Consider the following 25189-nt stretch of genomic DNA (forward strand, 5'->3'; position numbering starts at 1 on the left):
TCCCTTTGCCACCCTTGAGACAGCAAGATCAACCCTCCTCTTCCTCCCCCTCCTCAGCCTACTCAAAATGAAGACAATGATGAAGACCTTAATGACAATCCACTTCCACTTAATAAACAGTAAATATATTTTCTCTTCCTTACGGTTTTCCTAATAACATTTTTCTCTAGCTTATTTTATCGTAAGAATACAGTATATAACACATATAATATACAAAATATGTATTAGTCAACTGTCTTATGTTATTGATAAGGATTCTGGTCACCAGTAGGCTATTAATAATTAAGTTTTGGGAGCATCAAAAGTTATATGCAAAATTTTAATGAGAGAGAATAGAGAGAGAGAAGAGAGAGAGTGATAGAGAGGGGGATTTATTTTAAGAAATTCACTCCCACAATTATGGAGGCTGGCAAGTCCAAACTGCAGTGTAGACTGACAGGCTGCAGACCCAAGTGAAGAGCTAATTCTGCAGTTGAGTCCATTCTTGGTTGTTCTGGGGAAGTCAGTCTTTTGTTCTATTCAGGCCTTTGACTGATTAGATGAGACTCACCCACTAATGAAGGGCAATCTGCTTGAGTCAAAGTCTACTAGTTTAAGTATAAACCGCATCCAAAAACATCCTCACAGAAACATCCAGAATGTTGACAAAATATCTGGGTATCATGGAACAGCCAAGCTGACACATAAAACTAATAATCACAGGCAGGTATTGTTATCCTCATTTATAAAGATGTGGAAACTGTGAATCTTCAAGGTCAAGATGACTTTTCCAAGGTTACACAGTTATTAAGAGCTGCTTTCAATACTTTCTGCTACATACAGCTGTCTCATAAAATCTATGATTTCTAGTATTACAGTGTTTAATTTTTAAAATTGATCTGCACTAGAGAAACTTCTCCATGGATAACCAAGACATGTTGGAATTCCTCATGATTTTCTTTGTGTCTTCTGACACAGATTCTCTGAGTGTCCTACAATTCAATTCAATTCTGACACTACCCAGAATTAGCGAAGACCCACAAATGAAGGACTTAGTCCCACAAGACTGCCCCGTTTCAGATTCGAACAACGAATTTCAGGTGTCCCCAAGCAACCTGCACTTCTGCCAGGACAATTACAAATTAAAGACTTCCTACAACCCTTCAGATTTGATAATTCACTGGAACAACTCACAGAATTGAGGAAAGCTCTGTACTTTCAATTTCCACTTTATTATAAGGGATACAAATGGTCAGCCAGATGAAGAGGTACATGGGAGGAGGACTGGAAGGGTCATGAGCACAGGAGCCTCTGCTTCCACAGTCAGGGTGTGCCACCCTCTTAGTATCAGGAAGCTCCCCTGAGCATGGTGTCCAGGGTTTTTAATGAGGTTTCATTATGTAGGCATGATTGATTAAGTAATTGGCCATATGACTGAACTTAATCTCCAGTTCTTCTCTCCTCCTAGGAGGTTAGGAGAGTGGGGTGGGTTTGAAATTTCCAATCTCTATTCACATGTTTGGGCTTTTTGATGTGACAGCCCCTTCCTTGGAACTATGTAAGGACCCCTTAGATAGTTCCATAATAAGCCTTCCTAATAGATTCCACTAGGAAATAATTAAATAAGTTTAATGGCTGAAACTTCATTTTCCCACTTCACACCTATTAGGATGGCTACTATCTGAAAAAAAAAAAGAAATAACAAATGTTGGTGAGAATGTGGAGAAATTGGAACCTCGTGCACTGTTGGAGGAGATAAAATGGTGGAGCTGCTGTGAAAAGTGCTATGGCAATGTGTTAGTCCATTCTCATGCTGCTATAAAGAATTGCCTGAGGCTGGGTAATTTATAAAGGAAAGAGGTTTAATTGACTCACAGTTCCACAGGGCTGGGGAGGCCTTAGGAAACTTACAATCATGGCAGAAGTGGGGAAGCAAACATATCCTTCTTCACATGGTGGCAGGAAGGAGAAGTGATGAGCAAAGAGAGAAAAGCCCCTTATAAAACCATCAGATCTCATGAGAACTTGCTCACTATCATGAGAACAGCATGGGGGTAACGGGCCCCATGATTCAGCTACCTTCCACTGGGTCCCTCCTGTGACATGTGGGGATTATGGGAACCACAATTCAAGATGAGATATGGGTGGGGACTCAGCCAAACCATATCAGGCAGTTCCTCAAAAAATTAACAAATAGAATTACATGTTACCCTGCAATTTTACTTCTGGATAAAATCCTAAGAGAAGTAAAAGCAGGGATTCAAAGAGATACTTGTGCACCTATGCTCATGGTAGTATTATTCACAATAGCCAAAAGATGGAAACAAACAAATCTCCACTGACAAATGAATGGATCAACAAAATATGGTGTGTGTGTATATACACACACACCATATTTTGTTGATCCATTCATATATGTCTGTGTGTATATATATATATCTCTGTGTGTATATATGTATACATACATATATAATATGTAGTGTATATATGTATATGTGCATATATTATATGTATACATACACACATATATGTATATATAGTGTATATATACACATATATAGGTATGTATATGTATATATGTCATATGTGTGTATACATAAACATATATACATATATACACTATATATATACACTATACATATATATACACTATATATACACACACACACTATACATGTATATATATATATATAAAACCAAGTGTGTATATATATATATATAAAAAACCAAGTGTATATATATATATATATATATATAAAACCAAGTAATTTTCAGCCTTAAAAATGAAGGAAATTCTGACACATGCTAAAGCATGGATGAACCTAAGGACATTAAGTTAAATGAAATAAGCCAGTCACAAGAAGATAAAGACTGTCTGATTCCACTTACATGAGGTATCTAAAGTAGTCAAATTTAGAGAGACAGAAAGTAGAACGGCACTTCTAGGGTTTGGGGGTAGAAAGGATTGAAGATATGTTGTTTAATGGTACAGAGTTTCAGTTTTGCAAGATGAAAAGAGTTCTGGAGATTGGTTATACAAACGTGAATACAGTTCACACTACTGAACTGTACATTTACAAATGGTTAAAATGATACATTTTATGGTAAGTATATTTTACCACTAAAAAAAAAGCCAGGCCAGGCACGGTGGCTCACGCCTGTAATCCCAGCACTTTGGGAGGCCGAGGCAAGTGAATCATGAGGTCAGGAGATCAAGACCATCCTGGCCAACATGGTGAAACTCTGTCTCTACTAAAAATACAAAAAAAAAAAAAAAAAATTAGCCAGGCATGGTGGCATGCGCCTGTAGTCCCAGCTACTCAGGAGGCTGAGGCAGGAGAATCTCTTGAACCCGGGAGGCAGAGGTTGCAGTGAACTGAGATCGTGCCACTGCACTCCAGTCTGGGCAACAGAGTGAGACTCCATCTCAAAAAAAAAAAAAAAGAAAAAAAAAGCCAGGGTTGTCCAAGGCCATCCCTAATTACACTTTTGAAGTTGGACTTAACACACACAAAATCCAAAAAAAATCCTTTATTTTTCCATTCCTAAAAACAAAGTCATGAGAAAGTAGTCTGCTCCTCCATGATTCCCCAAAGCTACTTCTTTCAAAATATTAATAAAATTAATAAACCCCTACCTAGATTAATCAATAAAAAGAGACATGGCCTGGTGTGGTGGCTCACACCTGTAATCTCAACATTTGGGAGACCGAGGTGGGCGGATCACTTGAGGCCAGGAGTTCAAGACCAGCCTGGCCAACGTGGTGAAACCCCATCTCTACTAAAAATACAAAAATTAGCCAGGTGTGGTGGCATGCGCCTGTGAGCCCAGCTATTCAGGAGGCTGAGGCACGAGAATTGCTTGAACTGGGAGGTAAATGTTGTAGTGAGTCAAGATTGTGTCACTGCACTCCAGCCTATGCAATGGAGTGAGGCTCTGTCTAAAAAAAAAAAAAAAAAAAAAAAAAAAAAGGGAGAGAGAGAGAGAGAGAAACCACTAGTATCAGGAATGATGTAGAAGGTGTCATTACAGATATTAAAAGGATTATAAGGGAGCGTTACGAATACTTTTGTGCCAGAAAGATGCAGAGGAACATAAAATTCAACACCAACTGATATAAAAACTCAAGGGATTTGGAATAGAGCAACTTCCTCAACCTGATGAAAAACATTTACAAGAAACCCAGCAGCTAACACTACTCGATGTAGAAGACTGCACATTTTCCTCCTAAGATTAGGAAAATAAACAGAGATGTCCATTATCATCACTTTTATTCAACGGTGTACTGGAGATCCTAGTCAGTGTATTACATTAAGAAAACAAAATAAAAGGCTTACATATTGGAAATAAAAAGGTAAAACTGTCTTTTTTTTGCAGATGATTGATGGTGCTTGTAGAAAAATCCTGAGAAATCTATCAAAAAATGCTAGAACTAATAAATGCATTTACTAAGGTATCAGGCTACAAAGTCAACATACAAAAAATATCATATTTCTATATATTAGCTGAGAACAAGTGGAAATTAAAAATATTACAGTACTCGTTTAATAGCATAAAAAGGAAATACTTATGGATTAATTTAACAAAATATGTGTAAGACTTGTGCACTTAAACATTGCAGTGTGAAGCTGAAGAAGACTGAATTATAAGAAGAGATACATCCCAAATTCATGAATTGGAATGCTCAATATTGTTAAGATGTCAATTTTCCTCAACTTGACCTATAGAGTCAAGGCCATCTCAATAAAAATTACAGCAGATTTTTTGTTTTGAAATTGACAAACTGATTTTAAAAGTATAAGGAAATGTTAAGGACCTAGAATAACTAAATCAATTTTGAAAAAGAGAACAAAGTTGACAACCTACGCTTTTGGATTTCAGGCTATAATAAATCAAGACGATATAATATCAGTGTAAGGATAGAAAAATCTATTATTGGAACAGAATATAAAGTCCAGAAATTGATCTATTAGTACATTGTCAGTTGGTTTTTGACAAAGGTATCAAGATAACTCAAAGGGAGAAGGGATAGTCTTTTCTGTAAGAATCCTGGAACAAATGGGGAAAAATATTTCTGAAAATGAACCACAATACCTACCTCACACAAAAATTAGTTTGAGATAGAATATGGCTGAAACACAAAAACTAAATATATAAAGCTTCTAGAAGAAATGTAAGAAAATATCTTCACCATCAAAAAGGCAGCTTTTTAGACAGACAAAAAAAGCACTGACCATAAAAAATAGATACGTTAGACTATCAATATTAAACATATCTGTTCTTCAAAAGATACCACTAAGACTGGGAGAAAAATGTCAAATATATATTTGAAAAAGAACTTTCAATCAGAATATGTTAAAAACTCTTACAGCTCATGATAAACAATTTGATTAAAAAATGGGCAAAAGATCTGGCAAACACTTCAAAAAGAAAGTATATAAATGGCCAAAAGCACATCAAAGGATGTTCAATGTTATCAGTTATCAGGGAAATACAAAATAAAACCACCATGAAATGTCACTTTACATCCACTAGAATGGCTAAAATTTAAAATGCTGATAACATGATGCTTGGAGAAGATGTGAAACAACCAGAACTCACTCACTGCTGTAAAGTGGTAAAAACCACTTTGGAAAACGGTTTGGCAGTTTCTGATATAATTAAACCCAAAAGTACCCTGTGATCCAACAGTTCCATATTTAGGTATTTTTCCAACAGAAATAAAAATATATCCACGAAAGCCTTGCACAAGAATGTTCCTAGCAGATTTTATACATATGAGCCCCAACATGTGAACAACCCAAAACTGTTCATAAGCAAGTAAGTTGGTAAGCAAATTGTGGTATATTAACACACTGGAATACTACTCAGTAGTAAAAAGAAATGAATTACTGATACATGTAACCATGTAGGTGAATCTCAGAAATGTTTTATTGAGTGAAAATAAGCCAGACACAAAAGACTACATATTTCTACAGGCAAAACTAGGCCATGGTGATAGACATCAGAACAGTTGTTGCCCAGGCAGGAGAACTGGAACAGGACACAAGGAACACACTGGGGCAATAAAAATGTTTTATATCTTGATAGGGTTTTGGTTACCTACGCACATACATTTGTCAAAAATTCATCTGTGCATTTTATTCTATGTAATTTAGGCCACATTTTCTAAAATGTGAGACTGCCTAGGAGGCCTCAGACTCCAAATTTTCCTCTAGGCCTCTACTAGTAATTCCACAGAATAGTGAAGAGACTGAAATATCTCAATGAATTAGAATAACTTGCCCAAGAACATAACGTGTCCTACTGGCAGAGTACCCACAGCTCAGGAAATATCACACCTTCAAGAGAAAATGTTAGTATAACCTTAGTCAGGCTTAATAATAGTGGTATTTTATTGTTGCTTTTATTCCTAAAGCTTAGAACTTCTCTATTAATAACATAGTCACCAAAAATTAGCTAATCAATGAGATTAGCACAGGATAAATTGAGGAATAATAAAAAGAACTATCTAACACCTAGGGCAAGACACTAACTCTTTTTGTCAAGCATCTGTCTTTTCATTATTGAACATCCTTTAGAATCAATGATTTATCTTAATTTTCTTTAGAATTCAGTGTTGTTATTGTTTTAAAGCCATAACTGACTCATGAGTTATCCTTTAATAAACACCTAAAATGGACTACTTCATGAATATTTTTTCACCCCATCTCTACTTTGTCTTGTTTGCATTTACATAGCACTTCATTTATTTTGTTTAACACATACTTAGTGGCTGCCATTTATCAGGCACTGTTCTCTACTCTAGTGAACAAAGCAAACAAAAAATCCTGCCCACAAGGAGCTTATTTTCTCAGAGGCAGAAAGGCAAACAATAAAGAAGATAAATGAGCAAAATACATAGTGCAAACAGGGGTCTATGGCCTGTTAGGAACTGGGTCACACAGCAGGAAGTGAGCAGGGCGTGAGCGAGCATTACCACTTGAGCTCCGCCTCCTGTCAGATCAATGCACATTAGAGTCTCACTGGAGCATGAACCCTATTGTGAACTGTGCATGTGAGGGATCTAGGGTGCGTGCTCTTTATGAGAATCTAATGTCTGATGATCTGAGGCGGGGCAGTTTCATCCCCAAAACATCCTCGCCCACCTTCCCACCATCTGTGGAAAAATTGTCTTCCAGTCCCTTGGGCCAAAAAGGTTGGGGACCAATGGTGTAAATGATAATAATGAAGATAGGGATTATGGAAAAAAAATTAAGCAGGCAGAATAGAGTGTCATAATGGAGGTCTGATTTAAGCAGGGTGCTCAGGGAAGACCTCATTAAGAAGGTGAATTTGAGTAAAGACCTGTAAGAGGTGAGGGAGTGGGTCATGCAACATCTAGGGGAAGAGCAGTCCAGGTAGAATAAAGAGTAAGTACAAAGACTGAGTTTTAGAAACCACACTTGGTCTACATTTGTTCTGACTTGGTTACTGATTCATTTCAGTTAGAGCAATATTTCTATCACAGTTATCTAGGTTAGTGATTCTCAAACTTTAGCATCATCTGCAGGATCACCTGGATAGCTTATTAAAACACAATTGCTGGGTCCCATTCTGACTTTCTGATTCAGAAGTTCTGAGGGGAGTGGAGGGAAGGAGTCAAGAATTTTCATTTCTAACAAATTCTCAGAGAAATGCCATCATTGCTGCAGTTGCAGAGATCACAATTAAAGAATGACTGTGTTGGAGGGACAAAAGGAGGCCAGTATAATCCAGTTAGCTTAAGTGAGTGTTAGGAAGTCATTGAGAGATAAGGGAGAGGGGAGAGGAAAGAGCAGTTACATAGTCATGTCTGCCCTGGTAAGTCCTTTGGCTTTGACTGTGAGAGAGATGGGAAATATTACATGCCAACTTGAGTTAATTTGATCATTTACATCTTTCAGATTCTTTTGGGGAGCTAGAAATAACCAACAAAAAGTTAGGGATGCAGTAAAAGTAAGCTACTCCTCCCAACCTCAATACCATGTTAAAATAAAGCAAATCTTAGGGTAAGTTCTTTCAAATGGACAGATATTTACTAAACAAACATTAATTAGCAAACAAGCATAAAACACTGCATATGATGTCCCAAACTCTTTGTTCATTAAGGTTTGCTCAGACAAAACGACATTCCCCAGGCAGTATTCTGTGTAGTCAGCCAGTAACCAAGAATTATCCTGCTCATTAATGGACACTGGGACCTTTCCGTATAAAGCTTTGGGTACCATACTTAAAAGTGCAGGCTACAGGTCTTGCCAGATTCTTCTGTCCAGGTTGTGTAAGACTAGCAAGTGTCCTTAAAATACTTCAGGCAATCCAAGGTCTTGAATGCTATTAATTTCACCAATGAAAATTCATTTCTGATGTTGATGATGCTAAATCTCAAAGGCTTGGATATTGATTGAGATGGAAAGATGACAACCTTGTAATAAGAAGCCTCTGAATGTGGGTTTCCTCGTGCTGGTAACCACACCTGAGGTACAAATTCCCCACTAGGTCAATAGATGCACTTTAGATGGTATAATTTAATCTAACATTCACAAACAAATTATGCTGTCTTTGCTGGTGTCCTCTAAAGTCAATTACAACTGTGATAACAAAAAGCAGCACTTCTCTACAATTTTTCACAATAAGGCATATGTTAAAAATGATACAGCACTTTGAGGTAAATTCAGGAGGCTGACTGTGTGGGATGAAGGGCCAAGATCCTGGCACTCATGTAGCCTGTACACTAGTGTGCTCCACACATGAAGTAAGATCTGGCAAGAGCAAACATTTGAACCCTTATTGATATTCTTTGTTATGGAAGGCCATCTACTAGGATGCTCTAGACACCTTAGATGATAAGTTCTACTAGGGGACCTATAAAATCACTTTCAAAACTGAGATTCTGAGATTTGCCAAGAATTATTCTTTCATGGTAATGCTGCCTCAGTTGTGTTGTACAAGTTATTTGAGACAGAAAAATGGATTCATACCCTAGCATACCACAGTGCTAACATGTCACTTACAAACAAATCACATTTATGAAGTGTTTGTTATATGCCAGGCACTGTCTTTCAGTACTTTTGATGTATTAGCTCATTTCTTTGTGAAAGCCCCGGGAGGTCTCACAGCTAGGGTCTTCAGCCAAGCTCGTAATCCAAGATCTGGACTCCAGAGACTGCTTTCACTCATGCTCACTGCCTCTTAAGCTGGTACAAAATAGATGTTCAGCTAATTAGGTACCTGAGAAGAGCTTGGATGATGGCTGGCCCTTGAACTCAATTTGTGGTTCAGTTGTTTAGAATAGGTTGCTATTAAATCACTGGTTAATTTCTATATAAATTACCAACTACATCCAGCCGTCTCCCAAAAGGGTATATTTGACTGGAAAAGAAACAGTTGCAAAAGTGCAGATGTATCAGTGCACACCTAGCAGCTCAGAGCAAGTGGTTTACTGATTAGGTTAGCAGTTTTTGCTTAACTTTAAATAACTGCCTAGCCCCTATGTCCCACACTGCATGAAATGAGAAAGATAGCAATGTACCATTTTTGGAACAGGACTGATACAGCCTTGGAGAGCAGTTTGGGTTTTTGACAAAATAAAGAGGCAGTATGCAAAACCTCAAATTAAAAAGGGGCTAAATAATAGTCATTATTATAATTCACTTTTTATTTAAACTGGGACTTTATTTCAAGTGGTGGCTCAACTATTACACTAAATCATTAACTTGACTTAAAATTTTAATCAACATTTAGGGAAGGTAAGTTTCACACCTGAGTTGCTTTTTAATGAAGTCTGTTGGCAAATCTAGCAAAATATTCAATAGTCAGGATTTAAAATGCAGTAAATACCTGTATTCATTAAAAAGCTGCATTCCTTCTACCCAATGATCACATACCTCACACCCTGTGGATGGCAATAAACAAACAAAAGGTCATAGGAATAAGATCAAGACTTTTAACAAGGGAAGCTGGTGTGAAGGTATCTTTTGATACTAACTAAAGCCACATCAAAAGAACATAAAATATATGTCTGTGAGTTGATTCAGAAGGAGAACAGGGGTTAAAATAGGAAGTGAGCTACACAGGAGGCTGAGGCAGGAGAATCACTTGAATCCGGGAGGTGGAGGTTGTGGTGAGCCGAGATCGTGCCATTGCACTCCAGCCTGCGCAACAAGAGTGAAACTCCATCTCAAAAAAAAAGGAAGTGAGGAGAGGGAACCCAACCTATATACTCAAACAGGAGAGATAAAGAAGAGATTTTTAAGTATGACCTGTATCGTGGAGGATGGGCTTCAGGCCCTGAAATAACTCCATGCTAATAAGCTTCAAATTTCTTTCCCTCATCAGATTCAGAGAAACTTTCAGACCTGCAGCAACTACAGCTCAATAACATGGTTATCTCTCTGGAGAGGGGCTCCATCTAGATGTAAAAACCACATTTCAGATTTTTATAATGACCTGTTTAAGGAATTGTTCTAACAAAAGGAAGGATATTGCTATTGAAAGAGTAAGAGTAAAGTAAGAAGAAAGTCTGTGAATGCTGAAAATGGATTATTTTGGTCTATGATTGGCTGTATTCAACTTTACTTGTCTGCAGAGACATAAAGTGGAAGATAAAGGTGTGTGTGTGTGTGTGTGTGTGTGTGTGTATTTTTATATACAGAGCATAGGTAAGACACATACCAGTACTACAGATTATGAGGTTCTGTTTAACAAGACAAACTTTTGTTATAAGAAGCTTCATTCTCAAATATGGATTAAAGGTTTTTTTTTTGTTTTTTTTTTTTTTTTAACATTTTTCGCTTTGAAAACTGAGTAAGGTAAAATTAACGTGCTGGGTGTGGTGGCTCATGCCTGTAATCCCAGCACTTTGGGAGGCTGAGGTGGGTGGATCACCTGAGGTCAAGAGTTTGAGACCAGCCTGGACAACATGTTGAAACCCCATCTCTACTAAAAATACAAAAATTAGCTGGGCTTGGTGGCACATGCCTGTAATCCCAGCTACTCAGGAGGCTGAGGCACGAGAATTGCTTGAACTCAGGAGGCAGAGGTTGTAGCCAGCCAACTGAGCTAGCCAGGCATCCTCAGGAATAGATAAATAGATAAATAAATAAATAGATAAATAGACTGTTTTCAGTTTTCCTGGGAATTTTTCAAGTCATATAAATTTTAAAAGTAAAAACTTCTCTCTGCTAATTTTTATTAGCTTGGTGAACAAAACGTTTCTGGTAAGTGTACAAATTACTATCTGGCCTTTACTTCCTCCAAACTAGTTCTGATATGGTGCAATAATATATATGCCTGCAGAACCATCTGCCACAGGCATCATGTTATTCCCGCTACATTTCTATGCCTGAGGGCCAGGAGTGCAGTTCAGCCCTCAAATGCAAGGAGAAGAGGAATGACGGGTCTCCTGGGGGTTCCCTAGAGGAGAATGGGGACCAGGCCCCTCCTGGGCTAGTCGGGCTTTGGATGGCAGCTCAGCTCCTTCTTCCTGAATAGACTGCCAAACACTTGTTCTCCGTGGAATAACATCCACTTATTCCTGTGGAAATGGAGAAACAAGGAGCTTTTTCTTCTATGTGCTCAAAGGCTCAAGACAAAGAGGAATTAGTTTAAAGAAAAGAGTTTTAGAATTGGAAGAAGTTGGAATCAAGCTTCTCCATCCGGCCTATGTCCTTGGAATCCATGAAGAAATTTAAAAATAGTATGTTTCTTCACCAAAGGGGAAGAGTTTAAATTTATCTGGACTCAATATATGAAGCTCTATTTCAGCTGTATTAACTCATTAGTAGTCTTTTTGAAGAGTGATTTAGTTCTTACTGATATGATATTTTGTGTCAAAAGTACGTCTTTAATGTTAGCAGTAATGAAAAATCTACTAATTATTATTTAAAATTAACTTTAAGAAGATACCATTTTAGACTTGCGTATGTGCCTGCTCAATGCATATTTCCAACATCCCATGAAACCTAGACTTTGTTCCCCACTCCCTCAGCGAAGCAGAGACCCATTTTCAACATATGGAAGCATTTTCACACTGCGAGTTATTCTGAGTGAAAAATATGTGTTTTACAAATGCTGTCAAATTAAATATGTATTTCCAAATGGTATCAGGTTGACCAAGCACATCCTAGGACACATTCGGCAACTTTCTGAGCCCTTGGGCCTAAATAAGGGAGTAGTATAGAGAAAGAGCAAAAAGTTCTTTCTGTCATTATCAATCCAGAAGTCCCACATTTGCTGCTAATAAGCATATTCAAGTAAACATTGCAAGTAATTTTGTCACAAAAGAACACAATAGTCTTATTTATAGACAAACTAACACCTTCAAATTATGCAGAAATGGGTGTGCCCTGTCAAAAGTAACACATTCTTCTTAGTTATTGCTGCCAGTGTCTGAAAAGAAATATTTACTTGGAGATTTTACATTGCTAGGATCACTACGCCATTTGCCTGCAGATATTCTTGATCAAACCTCTTTAGAGTCAGAATATGTACAAATAATGGCAAGAATAACAGAAGCATCTTGCAGCATTTTATAGACGGCAAAAGTGAAGTGCAGGAAGGGCTCATACAATATAGCATCATGTCCCAACCAGGTTTATACAGAACCATGGAAGGCAGGAAAGAGCCATCATAGCCCAGGCATGTCACCTTTCAGAAAAAAAGAAGCTGTAAAATAGTCATTTAACTCACAATGGAAGCCAGGAAGAAAGCTAACTTAGAGAAAAAAGATTTGGAGTCAGCTCTCATGCGTTATAGCCTCAGATATCTAAGAATTATCTGTGTGACCTGAGACAGGTCCTGTAATTTTAGAGCCTTAGTTCTCTCATGAGCAAAAGGGTTCAATAACTAACTTCTTGAGGATCATATCATGTAATAAGAGCTGCAGCTTACTGAGCATTTCTTATGAGGCAGGCACTGTGCTGAGTGTTTTACATACATGACCTTGCTGAATCGTTACAGCTCTATAAGGTAGGTCTAATGATTCCCATTTCACAGGTGAGAAAACCTGGACTCTAGGGTTCAAATGACATGCCGCAGCTCACACAGTAACTTGAGGGGATAAAATTTTAATCAGTCTGTTTTTCTCCAAAGCTCAGGTTTTTAAAACCATACCTCTAGTTCCTAGCAGTCATTCTTTTATTTACCAAATATTAATATATGTAAATATGTCTTATAAAGTATGGCACAAATGTAAATTTTTATATTATGCCAGTGCATAAAAGAAGCATCCTTGGTGATCAGCCAGATCTAACTTTTCATAGTACTTCTTAAAGTCATATTAAGTTAAACATTTCAAAAGGCAAAAGAGTAAAGACTAGTCATGACGGGTGTATGTATTTCATATGGTAGCTATTATCTTTAAGAAGAAAGAAAAAATAATAATTCAAAGAGTAATGTCCTGACACTAAAACAGTAGTAAAATATAATGGAGCATGCTGTGATAGCCATTGAAAAAGATCTATTAAAAAACAAAGAAAGTCCTTATAAAACCATTCTAGTCCCTGATCACCCCCAAATAAAAAGCTAGCACTGCACATGATGATCATATCTTTTGGGATCAATTACAAAACATTTTCAAAATATATATATAAATTCAGTTTCTTCAGTCATCACTGTATTTGATTGATAGGGTGATCTGTCTGATGTTCTATATGAAACGATTTAACAAAAATTATGTTTTTAGGACTCTGTGAACTTCTCCATAAAGATGTTAGTGAAGTAAACAACTTTAAAAAATGAGAAGAATTTTTCTTCAATTGAATTATTGCTGCTGCAGACCCCCAGTTTCTTAAATGCAAATGAAATTAAGTCACTGGCTATGGCCCACTACCACATGTGGCTGGATTATAAATGAAGCAGCACAGTTTGGTGTTACGTTTGGGGTGAGAAGTGCCTTCAACCCAAGAGTTTTCAAGGGTTTGGTCCTACTTTCAGAAGGGTAGCAGGTCTGTGTTTGATACAACCTATGAGTCTTCTTGCCTCTTGTTCACATTAGATATTTTCTTATCTCTATGTCTTGGTTTTTCAAAATTGTTCAGTGTCTAGATCTAGACCAATGTACAAATCAGTGGAGGAGAGAGTTGAGAGTCTTTAGAACTTAAAATGAATGGTTCCCTTGAAGATTATCAGCATGAGAATCAGATGCGTTCAGAAAATGAGAAGGATTAGACAAAGTTCTGGATAATAATGGTTGTAATCAGTCATATTGACAGAGTTTTCTCATCTTCTCCGATTTCTTCTTGTGAAATGATTTCCATTCTGAAAATAACTGCTTTCTTTATCAGCTTGGTATTGATGGGAAAAGAGAAATAACTTTCCTTATTTTTTTTACATGTTGATTCTTTTTTCTCTAGTGTGTGCCTGTCATAAATGAATATAAACTAAGAAATGCTAGATTTCCTAGAGCTGGCAGTTTATAACTTCATTCTGATAAAAACTTTAAAGCAGTTAAGAACAAGTACAGTTAAAACCACAGTTAGATTAAAAGGGATAAGGGTTCCTACCCTTTTACTTCATATACATCTGGTATAAAGATCTGAACACAAAATTGGTTACATCTTCAACATGTATGATCAGGGCTGCAATCATTTCAGCAGGATCCATTTATCTTGCATCTCCAGTTGAGCTAGTGCTTTGTGAGTCAGCCTGGAAACTTTCTGTATAAATTGCCTCTGTTTTCCCCAGAGGCCCAGTTATTTTACCTTCAAATTGGTACAAAGTATCTCAGGAAATAGAACCAGAGTGTCCCATCACAGTTAGTAATGTCACCCTGTGGCCCTACCACCTCCTTCTGTAAAACATACTTTTTATTCTTTTAGTAGATAGTTTGTTGTTTATTTCATTAAAAATTTTTTTTTACAGAGTTCCCCCACATATGGCTAGAAATAAGTAGAAACAAGTACAGAATGTCTCACGCTTGTGGTTCCTTTGTGAATTGGCACAGATTCCTTCTTCCTCTGGGGATACAATTTGCCCCTTCTCTAAACTATCTTAAAAGACTTCAATATAGGTTTGGTTTTTTGTTTGTTCTTTTTTAAAAAATCAAGATCGTGATTCTAACTTTCTGTATCTCCTCTTCCTTGGGTTTCATACAGAGATTGAGATCACCTGCTATGATTTGTCTATTTTTTTTCTACAGATAATGTTAGTTTTTACATTTGAAACTTCAGATGTTTCAAATTTTTGTTGAGGAATTTTAGAGCTATGGCCAATGTTTTTGATGTAGTTTATGCTTCCAGCTTAAATTTTTGCTATGCAGTAATAAACATTTTAATCAACATTCAATAATCTCAACCGGTGACCTTTTCCAAAAAAATTTGTTCATGTAAATAAGTTAGATTTTAGGTATATCATTAAAACAGAAAGCAAACTTTTGCATGTGAGAAGAAATCATTAATTGCTTCAAGCAAAATATCCGAATGACTAATTTTAATATCAGTATCAATATTGATATTTCAATATCCTTACCACAGAGATTTCTTTGCAAGTACTTAGGGTAGCCCTTGACTTCACCTTACATTGAATTGTAGTAATTATAGTATATGGTTTGAATAGTAATTATTTTCACATTAATTGTGAGCTTACTCAGAACATCCCATAGGTTTAGTCTCTACTAGTTAGTAGTCACTACTCTAACTAGTGACTGCTAGAGTAGTCCAGGAATCTTTACTGCCATTTTCCTAAATTTGATCTCAGTTGACAGAAATCTGAATGTGCTCTAGAGGACTGCTTATCAAGTATTAGCATGCCTACAAATCACCCGGGGATCTTATAAAATGTAGCTTCTGACTTAGTAGGTTGGGGGTGGAGACTGAGATTCTGCATTTCTAATGGGCTCCCTGTCAATGCTGCTGGTCCATCTGGACCACAGTTTGAGGAGCAAGGATCTCTAAGACTATTTATGGGCCACATCTGAATTTGGAAACTTCCTGATATCAAAAAATAAAAAGAATAAAAAAGATGGGAGAGAAATGAGAAGCAAGCTAGGGGTAAACATAAGGTAATGAGTGAAAAGAAAAAGAAAGACTTTTGGGGAAGAATGAGTCACTTCCCCCAGAGCTAACATAAAGTAGGTAAGTGATATGGTTTGGCTGTGTCCCCACCCAAATCTCCTCTTGAATTGTAGCTCCCATAAATCCCGTGTGTTGTGGGAGGGACCCAGTGGGAAATTATTGAATCATGGGGACGGTTTCCTTCATGAGTCGTTCTCGTGGTAGTGAATAAGTCTCACGAGATCTAATAGTTTTATAAAGGGAAACCCCTTTTGCTTGACTCTCAATTCTCTCTTGTCTGCCTGCATGTAAGATGTGTTTCTCACCTTCCACTATGATTGTGAGGCCTCCCCAGCCACGTGGAACTGTGAGTCCATTAAACCTCTTTTTCTTTACAAATTTTCCAGTCTTGGGTGTGTCTTTATCAACAGCGTGAGAACAGACTAATATAGTGGGTGCATATCACACAGGACAGCAGAGCAGGAGGGAAGTGAATCTAACTTTTATTCAGTGTCTCCTATGCAGACTGTAGCCTGACATATTGCTACATGTTTATGTTTATGTATGTGTGGACAGATGTCTACATCTGGATATATGGAGAGATGTGTGCATATACGGAGGACGGATGAATAGACAGATACAGATAGATATTCTGCTTTGTTTCAAAAGGTTAGAAGAAGAAGCTGTAGGTGTTCTCGCATGCATATACTGCTTAAATCCTCATAATAGTTCATATATATATATATATATATATAGAGAGAGAGAGAGAGAGAGAGAGATGAAAAAGCTGAGGCTCAGTCCTTTATTTAAAATACAGCTCTAGGACCATCTGACTTCCAAGCTCTAAAATCCATGCTTTGACAAGCCAAAGAACCAGACACAGTGAAGAAGGATGAGAAGACAGGGACATAAAGGAAAGTACTGGAAACTGGGGTGAGACAGTGCACAAGGAACAGAAATTAGAGAAGAGGATGTGGAAGAGACATGTGGAAAGGGCCAGGAAGAAAGGGAGAAGAAAATGCAGGGACTGCCAGGGCTACAGTTCAAGTGGATAATTCCAGTCCTGGTAGCAATTAGAGCTGACCCATTTGGCAGTGCCTGCCCCTCTGCAGGGGTTTGTTTCCACCCTCTTTCCTGCCAAGACTGTTTACACAACCTTTTTTAGCCCTGGCTAGAGTAGCCTGGTCCTATCCAGCATGGAGAATTTGGTTTCCATCTCTACTACACTACCAAGTGGAAAGAAGAGGTGTACTGAAATCTAGGTGGGGGAAGCCGTGTAGCAGAAACTTAGGGACCTCTAGAAGCTGCCTGTCCCCCATGCCCACTGGAGTACAATGGAGCCAAAGGTACTCCATTCTCAGCATCTTACTCTATCTTTGACATCTTCTTTTGACTCAGTAGATCCTTTCAAATCCCCATCTCTGAGGAGATCCAGCAAAAAAATCCTCCAGTTGCTTTCCCAGTTGAAATAGGTTTATCTGTCAGAGAGCAGGTGTCAATTAAAGACATGGAAATAAAAGGTAGAGACACCTTACAACCCACCCAAAATTAGGGGGTGTATAGAGTACATAAAACAGAAAAAAAGTTTATTGTAAACGTTGACTGTGATAGTATAATGCTTTAAAATCCTGGAGGACAAAGCTATTAAATATATGCATAGTATTCAGCTGAATTTTTTCCCCCTATACATACCTATGATAAAATTTAATTTTCAAATTAAGCACAGCAAGAGATTAAGAATGATAGTCTAGGACAATTTTAACAATATATTGTAATTTTATGTGAATGTTCTCTCAAAATATCTGAAGTGCAGTTGACCATCTGTAGCTGAAGTCACAGATAACAGGGACCACTGTACTGGGTTTTCTTTCTAGTGAATTCCTGTCTACAGACTCAGATGAGTGTTTTGAGTAAAGGTGAAGGCCAAGAACTAAAGCAAATGTCTTTCAAAGGTTTAGATGGCATCATAAAAAGCAGATCTTCAGTTATTCTGGGGAAGTTTTGATTGCTTTCTGAACTCAGTGACTCCATCTTACTTATACCTTTATTTCCACCTACTTTAATGTGAAGAACAGTTAAGCCCAAGAAGCAAGGTACTGTATGCTTGCTGGGCAGGATAATTCAATAAGAAGTCTATTTTTGGCAAGCAGCATGGGGTTTGTCCTCTAATTCTGGTAGTCTGACTATGGTAGAAAGGGGATTATTTTTTAATTTAGTTTTTATATTTTCAAAGTTATACATATTCATGTGATTTAAAGAATCAAATGGTTTTATGAGGCTTTTCTGGAAAAACAGGAGACTCATCCTTGTCCCCTCCTTTGCTCTCCCTTTTCTTGATCCCCAGAGACAACTGTATCCAACTCTCACCACTGTTTCTTTCGGCATTAACCTCCGTCCACATATCACGGTATTTATTTATTTTTATGTTTAGGCTCTATTAGGCTGCAAAGTCAGTTACCACTTATCCTTCTGCTTCCCAGCTTCCAAAATTTTGTTGCTATTATTTCTCTTCATTTTTCCTTGTATTTGTGGTGGCTTCCTCTTCCTCCCCCACACCAAGAAAACCTTATTATTTTGTGATTTCTGATTTAAGGAGGAAGTCGAAGTTCACGTGTATGGTCAATCAACTTTGACAAAGCTGAAAGTTCTGTTATTTTATACTAATATTTTGTTAGCATAGTGCTGGATTATGTCACGTATCATACATTTGGGACTAATTTGTGCCAGTAGAGCCATATAGGATAATACGTCAGTATGATGCATTGAAGTTAAATCAATGGTTTTGGAGGCAGGAGGCCTAGATTTAATTAAAGGCGTTGCCACTTACTAATGGTATGCATTTAGTGAGGCACTAAACCAAGCCTTAGTTTCCTCATCTGTAAGTGGCAGAAACCATATTTAATCCACAGAATGATTAAAATAATTAATTTAGACCAGATGATGGACAAAAGCACTTGACCCACAATGTACCTCCCTTGTGGAGCAGAATTACAAGTGAACTGAGATTGAATTAAATAGATAGTACTTCGTGTTCTTTCTTGTAACAGGTACTCAATACAATATTTGTGAGGTAAATGAATGTCTTCTCTTAATGAAATATTTCAGAAAAAAGCAACATTGAATATTGAGATTCATTAAATGCTACATGAATCTCAAAACAAGCAAAATAGCAAAATTAACCTTTAAGTTTTAAAGTATTTCTTTCTAATCCCCTCATTTTCTTTCATTGCCACAGAAGACTGTATTTTAAACTTTTAATTATTCAATTTCTCTAAAAAGAAAGTCATGGATGCATGATTTTAAACAAAGAAAAAAAGAGCAGCGTCATCAGTTCCTTTCTAGAACTTAGACTAGCCTCTTAATTAGATTCCTTATTTCCTCTCCCTTAGCCTCTTCCCCCCTAATACCCTTTCATCACCATGGGAGGGGTGATCTTTAAAAGAAAAAATGCATATCAGAGCAAATCACTCCCCTGCTTAAAATCCCTCTTCGACATCCCATTTTTCTTGGAATAAAAACAGAACTCCCTGGTAGAACCTACAAGGCCTTGCAAAGCTCCAGCCTCATATCCAGCCGTGTTTTGTAACCCTTGTCCACTGTTTTCTTAGGGTATCAGCTACACTGGTTCCTTTCATTATTGAAATGTGCCAAGCTCAAGCCTTCCTCAGAGACTTTCCTCTTGCTTTTCCCTCTGCTTGGAATGTCCTTCTTCTATGTTTGCCTGGCTAACTTCTACTCATCCTACAAGTCTGCCTAAATATCACCTCTCCTGGAAACCTTACCCTGACCCCAAAAACCAAGATTCTCTTGTTGGTTACCTGTTGAGAGCCTGGTACTTCCCTTTTATAATGCTTACCCCAGGTGAACTTCAATAATTGTGTAATTAATTATTAGTTCTGTTTCTCCTCCTCAGTGTAAGCTCTATAAAAGGCAGGGATTACATCCGTTTTCTTTTCTGCTTTATCCATCTTAAAGGAAAAAGTTTAGAAAAATTAAATTTATTAGAGTTTAATTGAGCAAAGAACAATTTGCGAATCGGGCAGCCCCCAAACCATAATGGGTTGAGAGAGACTCTGGTGCTGCCATGTGGTCAGAAAAAGGAAACAGGAAAAGGAAAGTGACCTGCAGGAAGTGGGGTACAGGAACAGCTGGATTGGTTACAGCTGGCTTTTGCTTTATTTGAAGAGTTGGCCTCCTGTGATTGGCCGAAACTTAGTGATTGGTAGAGGAGTAGGTTCCAGTCTGTTTACACATCCAGTTCACTACGAACAGAGAAATCTTTAGGCAGAATTTATAAGGAGGTAGCTTTAGGCTAAACTTAATTTTAACATCCACAATAGCATGCAAAATGTCTTGCACATAGTCATTTCTCAATACGTATTTGTTGAATAAATGGATTAATGACTATAGTAGAAAGGAAAAAAGGCTACATTTTAAAAATATAATTTTAAGGACTCTGTTTTTGTTTTCAGATTCTCCTACTGGGTCAGGTAAAAAAATCTGCTGTAGACCCAATGGCTTGACAAATGCTTACTTTTGACTCAGTCTTTGGAGCTAAGAGAATTGTTTGGGAGAAGGGGAGACAATCTAGGTGGAAGAAGTATGAAGGTTATCTCTTTGCTAACCAAGTTCCGGGCAGCGTCAAGGAGGGAAGGTGGCTGCGCTGCCACTAATGCACCTTCAATTAGACTATGTGTCCCTAGTTCCCAGCACAGTGCTTGCATAAAAAAGATGCTCAATAAATATGTGTTGAATTAATGGATAAAAGTGGCCTTTTTACTTTGCTATATGCCCTCCAAGCTGCAAGTACTCTTTGTGACTTCCTCTTTAATGCTGCCATTGAAGATCACTTTTGCACATTTTTAGCTATATGTTTTGATAGAGGGAAAGTCAACATATTATTTGTGTAGGCTTAGGTCAAGCCATGCTGTTTAGGGATGACTGTCCCAAGCCCAGTTTAGAAGAGTCACATTTATTATTCTAATTCATAAATATTCCACTGCACATTCACAAAAACTATTTCTTTTCAAAATCTCTGTAAATCTCACTGCTTAAATCTAACATAATTTCCGGAAAAGGAGCTTGTTTTGAGAAACAACAAAGAATTGAGCTATAGTTTCATATGAATGGTAATGCCAATACATTAGTGAAGATTTTCTGCTGGGGATCGCTTGGCTCCAAGGGAAGACAGCATGGTAAGTGCTTGCATAAAAAAACTAAACAAGGCCGGGCGTGGTGGCTCACACCTGTAATCCCAGCACTTTGGGAGGACGAGGCGGGTGGATCACCTGAGGTCAGGAGGTTGAGACCAGCGTGGCCAACATGGTGAAACCCCATCTCTACTAAAAATACAAATTAGTGAGGTGTAGTGACACATGCCTGTAATCTCAGCTACTCGGGAGGCTGAGGCAGGAGAATCACTTCGGTCTGGGAGGTGGAGGTTACAGTGAGCCAAGATTGCGCCATTGGCCATTACACTCCAGCCTTGGCAACAAGAGCAAGACTCCGTCTTACAAAAAAACAAAAAACAAAAACAAAAATACCCCACTAAACACTAAACAGTTTATTTCACTGGACTTGAAAGAGGTATCCAAGTTCACATGGCTCTAGGAAGTTCACAAAGGGTGTTTGCAGACATTATGAAACTCTTATGAGATAAGATTATGGAGAAATGGGGAATCCCTTTCTGGCATTTAAAAGTTGTATATGTCTGGTAGTTTCTTGAAATTTGTCAGCTAGAGCTTTATTTATTCAGCTCAGGGATGGCAAATTACCTCAGTGCATGCCAAGACAATATGTTGGTAATGGTTGCTATACTGAGAAAAGTTCTGAGGTCTTACTTGGTCTCATCCAGAATGTGTTGTCATCATTTAGCAATGATAGCTATGAGTTTTAGAATGGGGATTGGTGGAATGCCAGGTATCCTTTCTTTAAGGCTTTTTTGTTTTTGTTAAAATTTAAGAAATTATATCTAAAAGTCTCATTTAATCTTCACATAAACTCTATGAAGTAAGTACTGCTATAATCTCGATTTTTTTTTTCAGATGAGGAAACTAAGGTAAAGATACATTGTTTCCCAAAGTATTTAGTCAATTAGTGATGTAACTTATATTTGAACACATGCCTATCTAAACTAACTCCAGAGCCCAAGCCCTTAACTACCATATAGTATTTCTTAAGAATTCTGGAGCATTGATATTTAAAGCTGTTATCACTTATGTATACCCTACAATGAATGAGTTTCTCTCTATTGCCTTATCTAAGATAAGAAAATACAAAATATTAATAAGGCTTGCAAGGTTGAAGACAAACTTTACCTACTTTATAACACTGTGTAAGACTAATTTTTTATCTAAATATTAAAAATAAAGTTTGGTGTATGACTAGTGAAGGAAATATGAATTATTTATGGATATCTTAAGGTTGTAATGCAATGCATACATATCATTTATACCTCCACATCTAACCTAAGTGGAAGTACTACTCCTAGATTAGATTTTTCACTCATTGAAACTTTTTATTCTTAAAGCAATGGTGTTAATCACTATGCCCTGATGAGATTCTAAAGGTACATAATTATATTGTGTTTTCCTTAGACACTTAAATCATGTTCTTTTAATGGGATTATCTATTTACGGAAACACACTGCTATCATTTCCCCCAAGTATTTATTTCTGTAATTAACTGTTAAATTATTTACAAATGTGCAATTTATAGTATCCATGTAGAATAGCTTGGCTTTTACCCAAATGCAGAGAAAACAAAAAACAAAAAAAAAGTCTTCAAATATTTTTAGATGATATAAGAAATGTCAGAATATGCTTTGATTTCTTGCCTGTTTTCTTTTTTTTTTTTTCACAGAAAAATCTGTCATTGCTCAGCCAATATTTGTTTTTGAAAAGGGAGAACATACTTTTAAGGTAAGATCGACTACTTCTTTGTTTAATTTTACTTTGACAAAGATAATTATATTTCAGGAAGCTAGTTATCCTGAAAGATATCACTGCTGCATAGGTTTATCCTGTTCTTTACTAGCAGAGTAGTGCCTCCAGATTATTTATATAGTCAGGATTTACAAACTTCAGGTTGGCTGGAATGGGAAGCCAGAGGCCTTGTCTTGCAGCTATGGATAACATACTGTTTCACTATAGTAATAACTTTATTTGGAGTAACTTGAAAAGGGGAGGAGCTGAAAGAGATTAGGAGGGCTATAGCTCCTCATATGAGTCCTCACCACTGACCTAGCCTAAAACTGGGTAAAAAAATAAATTCTAAATTACAATATTTGATTTAAAAGGGATCTTCTGAACTCTGTCTGCTTTTTTGGCATCATAATAAAATCATTTGTTTTGAAAGACCAACAGTAAGATTAGTTGTTGGGCGTGATGGCTTGTGCCTGTAATCCCCGCACGTTGCGAGGCCACAGTGGGAGGACTGTTTGAAGCCTGGGGTTCAAGGCCAGCCTGATCAATAAAGCAAGACCCCATCTCTACAAAAAAATAAAAATAAATTAGTCAGGCATGGTGGCATGTTCCTGTAGTCAGTCCCAGTTACTTGGGAGCCTGAGACAAGAGGATTGCTTGAGCCTAGGTGTTAGAGGTTGCAGTGAGCTATGATTGCACTGCTGGTACTGCAGCCTGGGTGACAGAAAGAGACCTCATCTCTAACAAACAAAAAACCCCACTAGATTCTCATTTTACCTTATTTCTTGGTATTCATTCTTACCCATGCAGGTAATTTAACCTACTACCCACAAAAACACTAAACAAAAGAAACACTCAACCTCCAAGCCCTTGTTAAAAAAGCAGATTCTTGGGCCCCATCCCAGAACAACTACTTCAGAATCTTGAAAATAGGTGCCTCAAAATCTACATTTTAAACTAACTTCCACAAGTAAATCTGCAGTCATTGAACTATAAAACCACTGGACTAGACTTTTGGTTTTTCTTGACTATGTGCCTGATGAATGAAGGTGAACTGCTTTGTCCTGGCCAGGCTGATTAGCCCTGGCTTCTGAGAATTCTGTAAAGTGGCAGGGTGGAAATCTGATGTACTAGGTTGGTGCAAAAGTAATCGCGATTTTTGCCATTACTTTTAATTGCCAAAACTACAATAACTTTTGCACCAACATAATACAAAGGCAAATACTCAGCTTTCCTCAGTGGTTTTGTTTCCTTTCAGAGACCTGCAGAAGACGCCCTGTATGAAGCAGCAGAACCAGGTAATGATTTTCATCCTGTATTCCAAAATCAATCTTTATACAAACAAAATTAGCAGACACAAGTATTTTGGCATGTGGCACAGACGATGTGAAAGTTAATGCTTTTTCTTTTTTAAAATATGCCAGTAGATTCACTTTTGTCTTGAAAGATGATATATAGTTCCCTGAGAACACTGACGTTAGTGACTAAAATTCATTGTGCTCCACTCCCTGCCCCTTAGCCTATCAAAAGCATTCTCTGTAGACCTCAGAATGCATATACAAATTATTGCTGACACCACTCATTTCTAATTGTTTCATACTAGTATGATATGCCTATAGGTTTATAATCAATCAGCAAACTATTAACCCCAATATTTAAAATAGTGCTTCAAGGGTTAATGTGTTATCAAATGATGATCTGTGTAGACAAAAGAAAATTCTGTTTATCCTACCCTATCGTGAGTTGAGGATAATTTGTTATCGCAAGTAATTTTAGCCTTTCCATTGCTTTTCTTGCAGAATGTAATGGTTTTTCAAGAAAGCGTGTACGGTCTTCATCTTTCACTTTTCATACTACAAATTCTCAGTCCCAGGGAGGTATGTATAGCCTTGACTGTTGACTATTCACTGTTATGTTTACTCTGAATGCAAAATTACTGAGAAACTTTTCAAAAGGGTAATGTTAAAAGCTTGCCAACTGAATAGTGTTTATAATATATTGTTATGTGAAAACAACAAGCTATACAATGGTACAGTGAGTCAGTATTTAAACATTCCATTTATCAGCATTGGAAAAAATACCAAAAGGACATAAGCCACAATGATAGCAGTGGTTATCTTAAGTAGAGGAATTGCAAGTGATTTGGTCTCCTCCCCGTACCCCATGCCTTTGTATTTTGCTATGTTTCCAAAGTTTATGCATTGAGCATGTATTAGCTTTGTAAGTAGGGGAAAAGGCCATTTTTAAAGTAACCACCAGCTGGGCGCAGTGGCTCAC

At 37.3% G+C, this 25189-nt stretch overlaps 1 protein-coding gene and 1 long non-coding RNA gene across 8 annotated transcripts in view; one reads left to right on the forward strand and one right to left on the reverse strand.

Annotated features, from left to right (window-relative positions):
- Nucleotides 1-25189, reverse strand: part of LOC134732755 (uncharacterized) — a 151374-nt gene that overhangs the window by 98950 nt on the left and 27235 nt on the right. The gene's annotated exons all lie outside the window — the stretch shown is intronic.
- Nucleotides 1-25189, forward strand: part of RANBP3L (RAN binding protein 3 like) — a 51975-nt gene that overhangs the window by 4606 nt on the left and 22180 nt on the right. For 5 of the 7 annotated variants that reach the window (XM_055246409.2, XM_063619550.1, XM_055246411.2 and 2 more), the window contains exons 2-4: nt 22851-22909; nt 24171-24210; nt 24712-24789. In XM_055246409.2, coding sequence (XP_055102384.1) covers nt 22851-22909; nt 24171-24210; nt 24712-24789 — 177 coding nt within the window. The remainder of the gene's footprint in view (nt 1-22850; nt 22910-24170; nt 24211-24711; nt 24790-25189) is intronic. The other 2 variants (XM_055246412.2, XM_055246415.2) reach the window with 1 other exon arrangement.

This window comes from Symphalangus syndactylus, chromosome 16, assembly GCF_028878055.3.
Source record: "Symphalangus syndactylus isolate Jambi chromosome 16, NHGRI_mSymSyn1-v2.1_pri, whole genome shotgun sequence".
Lineage (NCBI taxonomy): Eukaryota > Metazoa > Chordata > Mammalia > Primates > Hylobatidae > Symphalangus > Symphalangus syndactylus.